Source organism: Hemitrygon akajei, chromosome 5 (genome assembly GCF_048418815.1).
Source record: "Hemitrygon akajei chromosome 5, sHemAka1.3, whole genome shotgun sequence".
NCBI classification, from domain to species: domain Eukaryota; kingdom Metazoa; phylum Chordata; class Chondrichthyes; order Myliobatiformes; family Dasyatidae; genus Hemitrygon; species Hemitrygon akajei.
The window spans coordinates 152,696,350-152,712,605 of record NC_133128.1 but is presented as its reverse complement, the minus strand read 5'-3'; the positions used below and the strand labels follow the sequence as shown (position 1 = coordinate 152,712,605).

The following is a 16,256-nucleotide window of genomic DNA, read 5'->3' as shown; positions in this document are numbered from 1 at the left end:
CTCTTAGAACCGTTTTTAAACAATGGAACCACATGAACAATATGCCAATCCTCCGGCACCATCCCCATTTCTAATGACATTTGAAATATTTCTGTCAGAGCCCCTGCTATTTCTACACCAACTTCTCTCAAGGTCCTAGGGAATATCCTGTCAGGACCTGGAGATTTATCCACTTTTATATTCCTTAAAAGTGCCAATACTTCCTCCTCTTTAATTGTCATCGTTTCCATAACTTCCCTACTTGTTTCCCTTACCTTACACAATTCAATATCCTTCTCCTTAGTGAATACCGAAGAAAAGAAATTGTTCAAAATCTCCTCCATCTCTTTCGGCTCCACACATAGCTTTCCACTCTGATTCTCTAAGGGACCAGTTTTATTCCTCAGTATCCTTTTGCTATTAATATAACTGTAGAAACCCTTTGGATTTATTTTCACCTTACTTGCCAAAGCAACCTCGTATCTTCTTTTAGCTTTTCTAATTTCTTTCTTAAGATTCTTCTTACATTCTTTATATTCCTCGAGCACCTCATTTACTCCATGCTGCCTATATTTATTGTAGATATTTCTCTTTTTCCTAACCAAGTTTCCAATATCCCTTGAAAATCATGGCTCTCTCAAACTTTTAACCTTTCCTTTCAACCTAACAGGAACATAAAGATTCTGTACCCTCAAAATTTCACCTTTAAATGACTGCCATTTCTCTGTTACGTCCTTCCCATAAAACAAATTGTCCCAATCCACTATCTTCAGTGAGATAATTTCATATTCTTTGAACTCAGGGACTATAGGACTAATCTGCTTTACTTCTTAACTTCGATTTACATTTAGCAATATTTACTCTCCATCCAATTTAAACCTGCTACCATTTGTACTCCATCCAGTTAAGCACCCTGTGTAACTTACAGACCATCTGATTTACTAAATGTACAGCTGACAACGCATATCCTGTATGAAATGACAATTCACCCAACTTACACCCTATGTGCCCGAGAATCCATCTGATTTAAGACGTAGACAATTTGCTGTTCATATGGTTTATACTCAGATAATATACATTCTTTTTGATTTACACTCTGGCTGATTGATAGTCCCTTAATGTCATTTACGGATCAATGATATATCTGAATTACAGCCTGTAAAAATATTCCATCCAGTTTACACAATGCATGAATTACCATCCAGCTGATTTATACCTTGCAGGAATTACAGTTCATTCACACACCATATAATTTACATGCTATTCAATACAAGCATTTTTATACTTCATAATCCATCAAATTTGCACTTTCTATAACTTATTACCCATTTGATTCATATATGATCTGACCATCATACTCATCTTTCTGCACACCTTACATGCCATCCTATTTTCTACCCATCACAGAACATTTCATTTAGATTCCATATATGTTATGCCAAATTCAATATAAACACTGCATTTAATCCTTTTGACTTGTAGCCTTCATGGTTTACCATTTGCTTGCTATATACACAGGATACGATTTATGTACTCTAATTTGCACACCACACAGTTGGCACTCTGTTGAATGGACACCCTGTATGATATACAGATCATTTGGTTGAGAGCCTGCTCAATTTGTGCTCCATTTACACCCTGAATTGTTTTCAATCCATTTGCTTTACACAGTGTACAATTTACAGACTGTTCAAATTACTAAACTGTTTAGTTTCCAGTTTACACCCAGTTTAATTTACAGTTTTGTAAGGTTTACATTCCAATTTAAATTCATTCTCATTTAAACTCTGTGCAAATCACAATCCCATTTACACACTGTATGATTTAGTAACTCTTTTACACACTCTGAGTTCCAGTCCACTTGATTTACAGTGTATACTCAATTCAATTCACACTCTACACCATTTACTCTATCTGATTTACAATCTGCACAAATTACAGTCCATTTGATTTACAGTCTATGATGTGCAGTCCATTTAATTTGCATTCTGCAAGATATACAGCTATTTGATTTGCACTCTGTTTGATTTACATTCCATCATTTTTTCTTCTTGCACAATAACACTCCATTCAACTTGCAGTCTGTCATTTACAATTTATTTGGCTTGCAGACTGTATCATTGATAGACCATCCAATTTACACCCTGCATGAAATGCAGGTCATTTGTTTTACACATTAGATGATTCACACTCACTCAATTTACACCCCAATGCAATTCGCAGTCTTCCTGATTTAAACCCTATACGGTTTTATAGTCCATTTGTTCAGCGTGCTCTATGATTTGCACTCCCATCTGATTTACACCTTGTATGGTATAGTCACCACTTGATTTACACACTGCAAATAACACCCTATGCAATTCATAGTGGGCATGATTTACACCATGAATGAAATAAAGTCCTTTTGATTTTCATTGTGTATGGTTTAGATTTATCTCGTATAATTGGTGCTCCACTCAAGTCACACTATGCACAATTGACAGACATTTTGATTACATCTTACATGATCACAGTTGCTGCTGGGATTGCTCAGCTCCAGTCACTACAGCCCTGGTCAAACATGAACCAAAGAGCTGAATTCTAGAAGTGGGGCAAGAGGGATCAAAACAGCATTGTATCGAGAGTGGCATCAGAGGGGAAACAATCCAGTGGTTGAATCCGTACTTTGGACAGTTGTGGTTACTGGAGGTCAATCAACCCAGCCCCAGTCCATCACTATAAGAGTTGCCCTAGGCCCAACCATCATCAACTGCTTCATCAATAACTTGTCTTCCATCATAAGGCCAGAAGTGACAATTGTACAATATCCAATTCCATTTGCACCTCCAACTCATGTCTGCACACAGAAAGATCTATACAACATCCAGGTGAGGGCTGATAAGTAACATTTGCTCCACTTAAGTGACAGATAATGAGGATTTCCAGTGAGAGATTCACCACGTATTCTTGCCATTCAATGGCATTACCACCATCGTGTCCCACCACCATCAGTATATTGAACAGAAATTCAACTGGACCAATAATTTAAATAGCGGTTACAAGAGCAAGTTAGAGGTTGAGCAAGTGATGCATCCCAAAGTCCACAAGGCACAAGGCAGGAGTTTTGGATTTATACATCATTCAATTCTCATCCTCTACAATTTAGATTCCATTCAATCTACAAGCTGTACAATTTACTGTCCATCTGATATACAGCTTGCACAATATGCAGTCCGTTTGAGTTATCACAGAAGAGCAGAATCATCAAACGGTTACAGAAGACAAGGGGGCTTCAGCATTCTTATTTTAGTGCTAGCTCTCTACCAGAGCAACTCTAGTTTAACCTGCCAATCCTTTTCCTGTAGCACTGCAGATTTTTCCCCACAATGCATTTATCCAAATCCCTCTGGAAGGCCACAATGGAAGCCATTTCTACCTGATCTGCATGCAGTACATTGCAGATTTCAGCCACACGATGCATGAAAATCATTTTTCTCATCCCATTTCTTTTATAGCTTTGGAAACAGCCTGCCAGTACCCTTTCTGTCCATGTCCCTCAGCGTCTTATGTTTCTATCAAATCTCTTTATAGCCTTCTCTCCTCTTCTCCCCTCTGATCTTTCCCATTTAACCATGGTTCCTCATCCCAGGAACTATTTCATGAATCATTTCTGGATCCCTTCTAATTCCTTCACATCCTTTCTCTAATATGGGAATAAAGTTGAATACAGTATCAGAACAACTTATCCTAAAGAGTCCACATCACTTCTTTGCTTTTATACGCCACTGCCTCTGTTGATGGCACCTGTTGTTGTATACGTTCGATAAGCCATTTTCATAACGTGCCTTGCTATTTCCAATGATTTATGAATACATGTCCTCTGACCCTGCTCCATTCTAGACCCCGAAAGCCCAGTGTATTGACAACCTGCAAGATTTATGGCTTGGGTGTCACGAGACAAGTGACCCAGCTCTTGAGGCCCCAATTCCTTTCCTTCATCCACAAAGCATTAGTCAGGGGTCATGTGAAAGACTCTTCTCTAATTCTTTGTAGATTCAACAACTTTCAAAGAGTTCAACACTATCTAAGACAAAACAGTTATTTCATCAGCACCTCATCCACCACACAGATACTTACTTCCACAAATGACTGGTGTGCAGTCACTTCACCATGCACCATCTATACCACTGCACTGACTCTCTTGGGCAACATGGCAGCATCTCTCATTACCAGCACCAAAAAAAACACCAGGGCAGCAGGTGCCTGGGGATACCATTACCTGTGGGATCTCCCTTCCTAGCTAAATACCATCCAGGTGGGGAAATCCATCATCAGTCCATCATTACCGGATCTCTCAAAAGGACAGTTTCAGCTCATCTCTGCCTTCTTAAGAGCAATTAGGGATCGACAATAAATGCTGCCCTTGCCAACAATGCCCAGATAACCCCCTAAAAGAATAAATTAAAACAAAACAAATAGCCCAATTTGTAATCTAATATGCATAGTGTTTGATTTACAGTATAGCCCAACCAGTTTACAACCATGCAGATTAACTCTCAATCCAATATTCACCTTGCCAATAACCACTCCCCAATTTATTTCATTTGTCCCCTAATATACACAGTGCATTATTGGCACACTACCCAATTCACAGCTATTTGACTTGCACAACCAGAATTACAACTCACTGATTTATACCTGTCCAAGTTACGTAACATAATTTTGATTCCCCATCCAAATCACATCAAGTCCATTTCACAAACATCTGATTCACACACCTGCCCAATTTATAGCCCATCCAATACACATCATATACAATTCATATGCTGTGTAATTCCTACACTGCAAAATTCACATCATCTCAACCCCACCCTGCTGATACACACACACACACTACCCCCAGTTTCACCAATGCAGTTTACACAGTCTAATTCAATCTAAGCCCAGTTCATCACAAATATAATTTACTGTGCATTCCAGTCACATCCCTTCCAACTCACATTCCACACAGATCACACTTACAATTCACGAGCCATGTGATTCACACCACATTTTGTCCAACACATTGAATTCACAACATCCAATTCACAAGTGGATCCAATTATTCTGTCTGATTTATATCCCAATCTACTTGCACTCTGACTCACTTGCACCCACTCTGATTCACATCCTGATCTACTTATTCCAATCTCTACCACCTGTCTCTTTATGGCAATTGTCCTTCACCTTTCCTTAGTCCACCTGTAACTGATTGACTCCAGCTTCACTCCTCCCCCTCTCCCTTTTCTCTTTACACCAGCTATCTTCCCCCTTAAATCTCACTACTGATTCTTGACCCGAAATGTCAAAAGTTCCCTTTCCCACCACAGAAGCTGCTTGGCCCATAGAGTTCCTCCAGCAGCTTGTTTGTTTTAACAGAAACTTTCTTTTCTCAGCTGAATTTTGCAATTTGGCTGAATCCATTACTGCTATCCATGTGCTTGCTGCATCTCCTCCGGATCTGAAGCACAAATAACCAGAGTTCAGTTCCCACCCTGGCCCATAAGACATAGAAGCAGAATTGGACATTTGGCCCATCCAGTAGGCTTCCCCATCCCATCATGGCTGAGTTATTATGACTCTCAACTCCATTCGCCTGCCTTCTCCCTGTAACCATTGTCACCCTGATTTACCAAGAACATACCAACCTCTGCTTTAATATACTCAATGATTTGGCCTCCACAGCCATCTGTGGCAATGAATTCCATGGACTCACTATCAAGAGAAAATCTGCAGGTGCTGGAAATCCAGCAAAACACACACAAAATGCAGGAGGAACTCAGCAGGCCAGGCAGCATCAATGGGAAAAGAGTACAGTCAACATTTTGGGCCAAGATCCTTCATCAGGACTGGAGAAACAAAAAGGATGAGGAGTCAGAGAAAGAAGGTGGGGGAGGGGAAGAAGAAACACAAGGTGATAGGTGAAACAGAGAGGGTGAGGGAGGGGTGAAGTAAAGAGCTGGGAAGTTGATTGGTGAAAGAGATACAGGGTTGGAGAAAGGGCAATGGGAAGGTGAGAGAGGGAAATGGGAAGGGGGGAGGGGGTGCATTTCCAGAAGATCGAGAAATCAATATCATGCCTTTGGGTTGGAGACTACCCAAATGGATCATAAGGTGTTGCTCCTCCACTGTGAGTGAGGCCTCATCACGACAGTAGAGGAGGCCATGGACTGACATGTCGGAATGGGAATGGGAAGTGGAATTAAAATGGGTGGCCACTGGGACAGTCTGCTTTTCCTGGCCTCCTGTATATCAGTGAGACCCAACATAGGTTAGGAGACGGCTTTGGCGGGCACCTATGATCCATGTGCCAGAAAGAGCGGGATCTCCCAGTGGCCACCTATCTTAATTCTACTTCCCATTCCGACATGTTAATCCATGGTCCTCTATGGTCACAATGAGGCCACACTCCGGTTGGAGGAGCAACACCTTATATTCCGTCTGGGTAGGCTCCAACCTGATGGCATGACCATCCATTTCTTGAACTTCCGGTAATGGCTCTCTCCTCCCCTTCACCATTCCCCATTCCCATTTCCCTCTCTCGCCTTGTCTCCTTACCTGCCCATCACCTCCTTCTGGTGCACCTCCCTCTTTCCTTTCTTCCATACCCTTCTATCCTTTCCTATCAGATTCCTCCTTCTCCAGCCCTGTATCTCTTTCACCAATCAACTTCTCAGCTCTACTTCACCCCTCTCCCCACCCTTCCAGTTTCACCCATCACTTGGGGTTTCTCCCACCCCCCCCCCCACCTTCTAACTCTGACTCCTCTTTTTTGTCTTCAGTTCTGATGAAGGATCTCAGCCCAAAACGTCGACTGTACGCTTTTCCATAGATGTTGCCTGGACTGTCGAGTTCCTCCAGCATTTTGTGTGTGTTACACAGATTCACTACCTTCTTGCTAAAGAAATTCCTCCTCATTTCTGTTCTAAATAAGGCTGACACAATACCTTTAGGAAACATCCTCTCTATGTTGGTCTTTCAATATTCGATAGATTTCAATGAGATCCTCCCTCTCATTTTTCTAAACTCCAGCAAGTACAGGCCCAGAGCCATCAAATGATCCTCGTTCATTAACCCTTTCATTTCCAGAATCATTCTCGTGAACCCCCGTTGGACCCTCTTCAATACTAGAACATCTTTTCTTAGATAAGGGGCCCAAAATACTCACAATACTCCAAATGCCTTATAAAGCCTCAACATGACATCCTTGCTCTTATATTCTAGTCCTGTCAAAATGAATGGTAACATTGTATTTGCCTTCTTTACTATTGACTCAACCTGCAAGTTAACCTTTAGGGAATCCTGCACCAGGACTCCCAAGTTCCTTTGCACCTCTAATTTTTTAATGCTCTCCCTGTTCACAAAATAGTTTACACCTTTATTCCTTCTACCAAAGTGCATAACCCCACAATATATTCCATCTACCATTTCTTTGCCCATTCTCCAAATCTGTCTTAGTCCTTCTGCAGACTCCCTGCTTCCTCAACACTATCTGCCCCTCTACCTATCTTTGTATCATCTGCAAACTTGGCCACAAAACCATCAATTTTGTCATCCAAAGCACTGACGTATAAGATGAAAAGAAATTATTCCACACTGACCCCTACAGAACACAACTAGTCACGGGTGGCCAAACAAAAATTTCTCCCTTTATTCCCACTATTTGCTTCATGCCAGATAGCCAACTTTCTCTACCCGTGCTAGTATCTTTCCTGTAATATCATGCACTCTAATCTTATTTAGCAGCTTCATTTGCAGCACCGTGTCAAAGGCCTTTTGAAAATCCAAGTAAACAACATCTACTGACTCTCCTCTGCCCATTATTTCCTCAAAGAATTCCAACAGATTTGTGAGGCATGATTTCCCCTTGAGGAAACAATGCTGACTTTACCCTGTTTGATCACATGCCTCCAAGCACCCTAAAGCCATATCCTTAATAATGGACTCCAACATCTTCCCAACCACTGAAATCAGGCTAACTGGCCTATCATTTCCATTTCCTTTCTTAAAGAGTGGAGTAGCCCCAGGAAATACCACTCGCTACTCGGGATGGGAGGTTTACCATGCTATTATTAAAGGGGGGGAGAGCCACTTTGGAATGAGATCTTGTGTAGTGCCGCAGTGGTTCACAAAATCATAATTGAAATATTTTAAAGCTAAAATGCAGTATCGTGAAAATATCCACAGAGGGAGTGGGATTACTGTATTATTACAGTAAACGCTAGGCAAAAATATGACACTCACCTGACTTTTATTTGCTGCCACTTTTGCAAACAAGGCCTGAGATACCTTGGCCCGTTTCATCTCCTGCTGGATCTCCTCGTAAATGGCTGACGAGATGTTCAGGTTTGCATTCTCCACTTTAACTAGAAGATCTGGTGTTGACGCGGAGGTCTTGGCCTACCAGGAGGGAACCAGCCAAAAAAAAAATATTAAACTCAAAAACTGCTTTCAGCAGCCATCTGTGCACAAATCATCAGTGGATTTCAGTCAGCTGATGCCAAACTACATTAGCTGTGGAGGACACTTCCTGTCCATTATTCTAATCAGGTTAATTGTGATTAGAACTAATTGCTGTTCAGAAACAGAGCATTCCTGTAGGACATGCAAACACAGTAAAGTGCTTTCTGTGCTGTTTACCAAATCAACAAGGCAGTCTGCACAAATCATGGGAAGTAATAACAAAATACTCATTGGAAGCGAAGAGAAAACCTGATTGAGTATTACATACACAGGTAAATACAAATGCATGCCTGAGAGAGGATGACCCAATACACCGAAAGGGGAAAAATGAGTAGGGACCCCTAAAGTATAAATTATTACTCATTTTAATGTTTCCCAAAAGTTGAGCTCATCCTTTATTAATCTTTATATAAATCAACATGGTATGATCTGTATACTATCATTATCATTGTTATGCTAGCCATGGATGCTGCCAATTTCACATAGGAAATCACAGCAAATGAAAACGAATTAAATTTCAAGACTCACTGAACGAAATGCAAGCTGATTTGATGGTTTAATTTCCTTGATGCCTATTTACATTGATGTATTCTGCCATGTTCAATTGAAAAGGTGTGCATGTCTGCTGTTAGCTGCCGCATCAATAAAAGAAGAAGCTTGATGGAGGACTTTGGTCTTAAGTACCTGAGAGGTTCGAGAAGAGCCTGGGCTGCCTGCTGAAGGCGAGACCATGGAGATGTTTGGGTTCATGCTTCGTTCCCTCTCCTCCTGGTAGATTCGGTCACGCTCTGCCTCGGGAAGGTTCAGGAAATTCTGCATGGCTCTGAGATTTACAAGGAGTGACTGGGATGCTGTTCTAGGATCCTCCTCCTTTCGGAGGATCTCCGATAGCAAGCCCTGGTGTGGAAGGCACCCAGCGTCAGTAAAGAAAATAAAGCGAGACTAAAGACCCTGACCCACACAACTCCCAGATACACTGCAACATTTCCAACATGCTTCTGCCTTTTGGTGGAATAACAGAAGCAGCTAATGTCAAGACATCAAATCATTGCAGAAACAGTGTTAGCAACCCAATGATAGAATGAACACATTTTGAATTTGCTCCCTGGTTGTGCTTGTTGACGGTAACCATGTAAACACAGAGATTAGCTCAAAAACTTTACAATCAAAGCAGCTTAATGGTGGGCGCCCAATCCAAAATGGTGAAAGTGCTCAATATGAAAATCTCACAAATTAAAAATCAATGCAAATTCATTTGTTAATTTAAAATCTGGGACTGACAGTACTTGTTAGGAAAAGTCAGTGATGTGAGATCAGCTCATAATTTCAATGATGAGCAAGCAACTGCAGCAGGTTATCGTGCTCATGCCAGCTTTATATCGTGTAAACTACACCCTCCTTAAATCAGAAATCAATCTCAGTACTATTTGCATAATTTTGAAAGATCCCTAGCTCAATGTTTAAAGAGACACGATAACAGGAGCTGGATAAAACAGGTGATGAAACATGACCTTATTGAACAGTGAATCAGGCTGGAGGGATCCAATGACTTACTACTGCTCCAATGGTCTTCCTATCTTTGCAAAGGAGGAGGTGCATTCTCATGTTCCTTTTAATCATCATCCTGGGATCAGTCAGGACGATGAATCTGGTATCCAGGTTGAATGTCAAATTTAAGTTGGGTGCAGCCTACAGGTTATGAAATGGGATGAATATAGAAGCCAGCATGAACACTGCAGCCTCTTTTGCTTGTTTGCCTGTCAATAGTTTATCCACACTCCTAAAGTTAGCTTTTTCACTTAACCCAACCCCCCTACTGATTAAAAAAAGCTACGTAGTAGCTAAAATCCAAATCAGGAAGAAGATCACCTGTAAGTGACTCATTTGAGGATAAATGGTTTTCTTGACCACACAATGAACAAACAATAATACTGTTTAAGCGGCTTTGTTTAATAATACTGAACTCAGCTCACTGTACACGTGCATAGAAACAGACTTAGACCCTTTATTTATGGGCATATTTAAAGTGGAGGTTGATCTGTTCTTTATTAATGGCAGAGCAGACTTAATGGACCAAACAGCCTAATTCTACTTCAATGTCTTATAGTCTTTACAAACAAAATATTAGTCCTTCAATGTGCAAAATAGCTCAAATATTTTGCTATTTATCATGATTCTATTTAATTGTAATTCAAAATGTTGCAATCTAATTTTAAAACCCACAAATGCATGACCCTGAACCGCATCATCGAGTATGTAAACATTTGTCTTTAAAAATAGGCTGCAATTCCCAACAGATTTCCCGCCTAACAACTGCCAGTCTGGGAATTTTATCATATATACATATACACAACTTTTATGCACTTAATAATTAGATCAGTTGTGGTTGTAGGCAAGTGTTAATACGGCCTCTCTGATTGGTGACCTGGTGGAGATACAATTATTTCACTCATTGCAGAATCCATGGATGGGTATCTGTGTTGAATTAGACGTGTCCTCTCAGCTCTGAGCAGCTGTCTGCAGTTGGAACTCTCTTGTCCTTACACAGTGTGAAGGATCCAGAACTATCAGCTTCTTGGCTCCCTGCAAGTGCCCCTCACCAATGCTAGGCTCCTGCCTCCTCTCCAGATTCCACTTCAGGACCATTCCAGCAAAAAGCAGGACGAGTGAGCTCGTAAGTGACCAGTGAGGTGCTGAGATGGCCTGCAGAAGATCTAAGCCAATGGCAAGTAAAGGTTAACTAAAAGAATGACTGAAATCACAAGCCAAGCAAGTGGGGGAGCTGAAGAGGTGGAAGTTAAAACACAAGTAAAGTGACCCTCCCTAAGTGATTCTAGACCTGAACCTAATCGAGTCCCCTGCTCAAACCAACTGCCAAGTACCAAACCAGAACCAAGGATATCTGACAACACACACAAAATGCTGGTGGAACACAGCAGCCCAGGCAGCATCTATAGGGAGAAGCACTGTCGACGTTTCGGGCCGAGACCCTTCGTCAGGACTAACTGAAAGGAAAGATACTAAGAGACTGGCCTGCTGTGTTCCACCAGCATTTTGTGTGTGTTGTTTGAATTTCCAGCATCTGCAGATTTCCTCGTGTTTGAAATCTGACAAGTTTCCTTTGGCTTTACTCTGGTGTCAGGTCTAAAGCCACCAATGAGAGAGAAAGTTCAAAGGGCAGGGGCGAGTTGGTGAAGATCTGTGGGAGTTCTACAACATTATGAACAGGGGAGCAATTATGCTGGTGAGTATAAAACAATGGCATCTAATTCCAGGGTATGAAGACAGGAGTATTTTCCTGGAGCTATGAGCTGGAAGGTAGGGTAGGGTTCAGCAACATGAATAGAAAACAAGCACAGACTTGAATAAACAAACTTGTACACACAAGAGATTCTGCAGATGTTGAAAATCCAGAGCAACACACACTCAGCAGATCCGGCAGCACCTATGGAAATGAATGAACCATTGATGTTTTGGGACAAGACGTTTCTTCAGGACTGGAAAGGAAGGGGGAAGATGCCAGAATAAGAAGGCAGGGGAAGGGAAAGGAGGATAGCTAGAAGGTGATATGTGAAACCAGGTAGACAGGAAATGTAAAGAACTGGAGAAGAAGGAATCTGATAGGAGAGGAGAGTGGACCATGGGAGAAAGAGAAGGAGAGGCACAAGAGGGAGGTGCTAGACAGGTGAGGAGAAGATGTAAGAGGCCAGAGTGGAAAATAGAAGAAGAGGGAGGGGGTGGGGGGAAGGAAAAAATACTACAGGAAGGAGAAATCAATGATCATCACATAAGATTGGAGACTACCTAGATGGAAAATGAGGTGTTTTTCCTCCATCCTGAGAGTGGCCTCACTGTGGCAAAAGAGGAGACCATGGACAGACATGTTGGAAATGGAATGGGGACAGGAATTAAACCCGTTGGCCACTGGGAAATTCCACTTTTGGTGGATGGAACAGAGGTGCTTGACAAAGTGGTCACCCAATTTATGTCGGCTCTCACCAATGTAGAAGAGGCAACATTGGGAGCACTGAATAAAATAGACAACCTCAACAGATTCATAGGTGAAGCGTTCCCTCACCTGGATGGACTATTTGGGGCCCTAAATGGATCTAAGAGAGGAGGTGAATGGGCAGGTGAAGCATTTCTGTTGCTTTCAGGGATATGTGTCAGGGAGGAGACTAATGGGGAAGGACAAATGAAAAAAGGAATCACAGAGGGAGTGACCTCTGCAGAAACTGCAGGTGGGGGGGGGGGGGGTGGAGGCAAACACACGTTTGATCCTGTTGAAGATGTCAGAAGTAGCAGAGAATGATGTATTGGATGCGGAAGCTCATGGGGTGAGAGGCAAGGACAAGAGGAACTCTATTCCTGTTAAGGCAGCAGGAAGATAGCATAAGTGCAGATGTCTGGGAAATGGAGGAGATGCAGGTGCGGGCAACATCAATGGCGGAGAAAGGAAAGACCCATTCTTTGAAGAAGGAGCACACCTCTGGGAACATATGCAGTGGAGATAAAAAAAACTGAGAAAAGGAAAAAGCATTTTTACAGAAGACAGGCTGGGAAGAGATATAATCAAGATAATTGTGGGAATCAGTAGATTTATAAAAGTCGGTATTTTGTCTCCAGAGATGGAGACAGACAAATCAAGAAAGGCAAAGAAATACCTGAAATGAACCAAGTAAATTTAAGGGCTAGGTGGAAGTTGGAGGCAAAGTTGATGAAATTGATGAGTTTAGCATGGGCATATGAAGCAACACCAATGCAGTCATCTGTGTAGTGCAGGAAGATTTGGGGAGCATTACCATTGAGGGCTTGGAACATGGACTGTTCTATGTAGCCAACTAAAAGGCAGGCATAGCTGGGGCCCATGCAGGTACCCCTTTTGGAGGAAGTGGGAGGAGCTGAAAGAGAAATTGTTGAGTGTGAGGACCAGTTCTGCCAGACAAAGGAGAGTTGTGGTAGAAGGGAACTGGTTGGGTCTTTTGTCGAGAAAGAAGTGAAGAGCTTTCTGATGGGGGAATAGAAGTGTATATGGACAGGACATGTGTGGTGAAAATGAGGCGGTTAGGACCAGGGAATTGAAAGTGGTTGAGGAGATCAAGAGCATGTGAAACATTGCGGATGTAGGTGGGAAGGGACTGAAGCAAGGGGATAGAATGGAGTTGAGGTACGTAGATACGAGCTCAGTGGAGCAGGAGCAGTCAGAAACAATGGGCCTACCAGGACAGTCAGGTTTGTGGATCTTGGGTAGGAGGTAGGAATGAGCAGTATGGGAATTATGAGCTTGGTGGCAGTGGATTAGAGTTCGCCAGAGTTGATGGGGTTGGTGATGGTGTCACAGATAATTTTCAGATGGTCCAAATTGGGGGCCTTTTCAAGGGGTAGATAAGAGATTCTGAGAGTTGCTGCCTGGCCCCAGGAAGGTCCAGCTCACTACAATAGCACCCTTTTGTCTGTGGGTTTGGTGGTATCTTTGGGATTGATGTGGGGAGAGTGGGCAGTGTGTTCAGAGGGTGTAAAGTTTGAGAAGAAGAGAGGAGCAATTAGAGATGAAAAGATCCAGAATAGGCACAGAACCAGAGTAGGGTGTCCAAGAAGAGGAGGAGGGTTGGAGACAGGAGAAAGGGTCATTGATAACAGGTGGGAAACTTGTCAAAGAATTGGTCTTGGAGACAGAGGTGACAGAAGAAGAGCTCGGCATCGTGGTGGGTGCAGAACTCACTGAGGTACAGGCAAAGGGGGACAACAGTAAGGCCCTTGCTGAGAAAAAAATGTTCTGCCTCAGAGAGGGAAAGGTTGGTGGGAACAGTGAAGACATGGCAGAGATCGAAGCTGGGATCAGACTTGGTGACATCAGAGGAAGGGGGAGGATTGGGGTGCTCAGGGAAGGTAGGATTGGAGAAAAATGGAGTTTCCAAGGACCCAAGAGGTGACAGGGGAGCCTCAGAGACTTGGAATTGGAGAGTGGCAATGGGGGAAGGGGAACACGGGGGTCCAGCAGCCGTGAGGAAGATCTCAGCCTGAAGCTAGTGGCAGCCGAGGTCTGGGCTGGAGCTGGAGCTAGAGGCAGCGTAGTTCACAGTGTGAAGGCATTTGGGGTCATTGGAACTGGAGTTGGCAGTCTGAAGCCACCCGAGGCCGTTGGACCCAGAGTTGACAACAGTGGTAACCACAGAGTGGAGATGTCACTTGTATATTGGAGAAACTAACTTGAACATTTATCAGGGCTTCACTGCTGAGAAAAACCTGCGCCAGTGTCTTTCAATAGCCTAGACAAATGAATTCTTACTCTAACCTTACTATAATCAAGAAGAAGAATTGCATCTCAGCCAAATCTAATCACATTAAGTCTGGATGTTTTCCTTATAGTTAACAATTGGATCCATCCCTTAATGAGAGCTTTACTTTCAACCCCTCAGGAGGTGGTTTCTGCTTACAATAAGTAGCTGACACTACCCTTTTACAATAGGCCGGTGTTATCACTAATGGTGTATTAAAATTAATTATTTTATTAAATTATTGCTTAAACTTGTTACTTGCTTGAAATCCTGTCATTAACGTTTGTCTAAATTCGGTGTGCATTTTTTTTCACAGATCTTCCTCAATACCACCAGCTTATTTATTTTTTTGTAAATTCAATATCATCTATTGATTATCATGTATTAAAGTCCTCTCTGCATGACAGAATCAGGAGAATCTCTTGGCTACAAAGTGAACTACCCTTCATCTAATGAACGGATATTTTGGGCAGCTTAATCAAGAAGTTCCCCACTCCTTTAATCTTGGCCTCTGATCATATAATATTACTCATCATAAACACAAAAAAATCTGCAGATGCTGGAAATCCAAAGCAACATGCGCAGAGTACTGGAGGAACTCAACAGAACAGGCAGCATCCATTGAAATGAACAAACAGTTGACTTTTTGGGCTGAGACCTTTCTTCAGGACGATGATTATATTACTCATCCTTTAGACTGAGAAATTACACATTCTTATGCCATCAAATATATGTTCAAGTTATCTCCATTCTCTTTGAGTGCAGTTATTTTATAACGTGGTGACGTAGGGATTACTCAATTCCAAAATTTACTGAAGCCAAGTCAGTAGGAAGAAGATGGATTTACAAGTCAGCAGCCAGATCATGAATAGACAACAGGCAGGATTAAACAGAAAGGTTTTGTTGACTGACCAGTCATGACAGACAGTCTTATCAGTTAGGGGAGACTTAATGAAAAGGGTTAACTTTCTATTCATGTGTTTAAGTGCTGCATGATAGCCTTAGGAATCCAGTCAATGATAATGCTTAAAGATCATTAGATAATCTCTGTGAGAGTAAGTGACAGTATAATAAAATGCAAGGCAATAGGAGTGAGTGAACTGAGCTACAGGCATATTTAACAAGCATAAGTGTCTCAAATTGCTGGGTATTAACAGGCCAGCAACATTATTGATTTGGACCATTAGGAGGGGTTGAATTCTACTATTATCCAATACAACTAATCTCCATAATGGGTAGCATGCTCCCTTACACAGTTCCAGGCTGTTTTTTATATTATCTGAGAGGGTGGGTGTAGGTGATGGAAAGAATATTTTTAAAATAGCTTTACCTTCACATTTGAATGAGATCTTATTTCACCCATCCTGCCTCTATAATTGTCCAGAAGAGCCAATTTCCATTGGCATTAAGTTACACTTTTACACAAACCCTGCTGACAGGAAACACAAGGAGCCAGCCCTTCTAACCAGGGTCAGAATCTGTACTTAGGTGTTACTTGTCTCGGGTAAAAAACAGAAG

At 42.0% G+C, this 16,256-nt stretch overlaps 1 protein-coding gene across 11 annotated transcripts in view; it reads right to left on the bottom strand.

Moving 5' to 3' along the window:
- Positions 1 to 16,256, bottom strand: part of satb2 (SATB homeobox 2) — a 242,449-nt gene that overhangs the window by 149,565 nt on the left and 76,628 nt on the right. For all 11 annotated transcript variants that reach the window (XM_073046915.1, XM_073046910.1, XM_073046920.1 and 8 more), the window contains 2 exons: positions 9,145 to 9,357; positions 8,242 to 8,397 (listed from right to left, as the gene is read on the bottom strand). In XM_073046915.1, the coding sequence (XP_072903016.1) occupies positions 8,242 to 8,397; positions 9,145 to 9,357 (369 nt within the window). The remainder of the gene's footprint in view (positions 1 to 8,241; positions 8,398 to 9,144; positions 9,358 to 16,256) is intronic.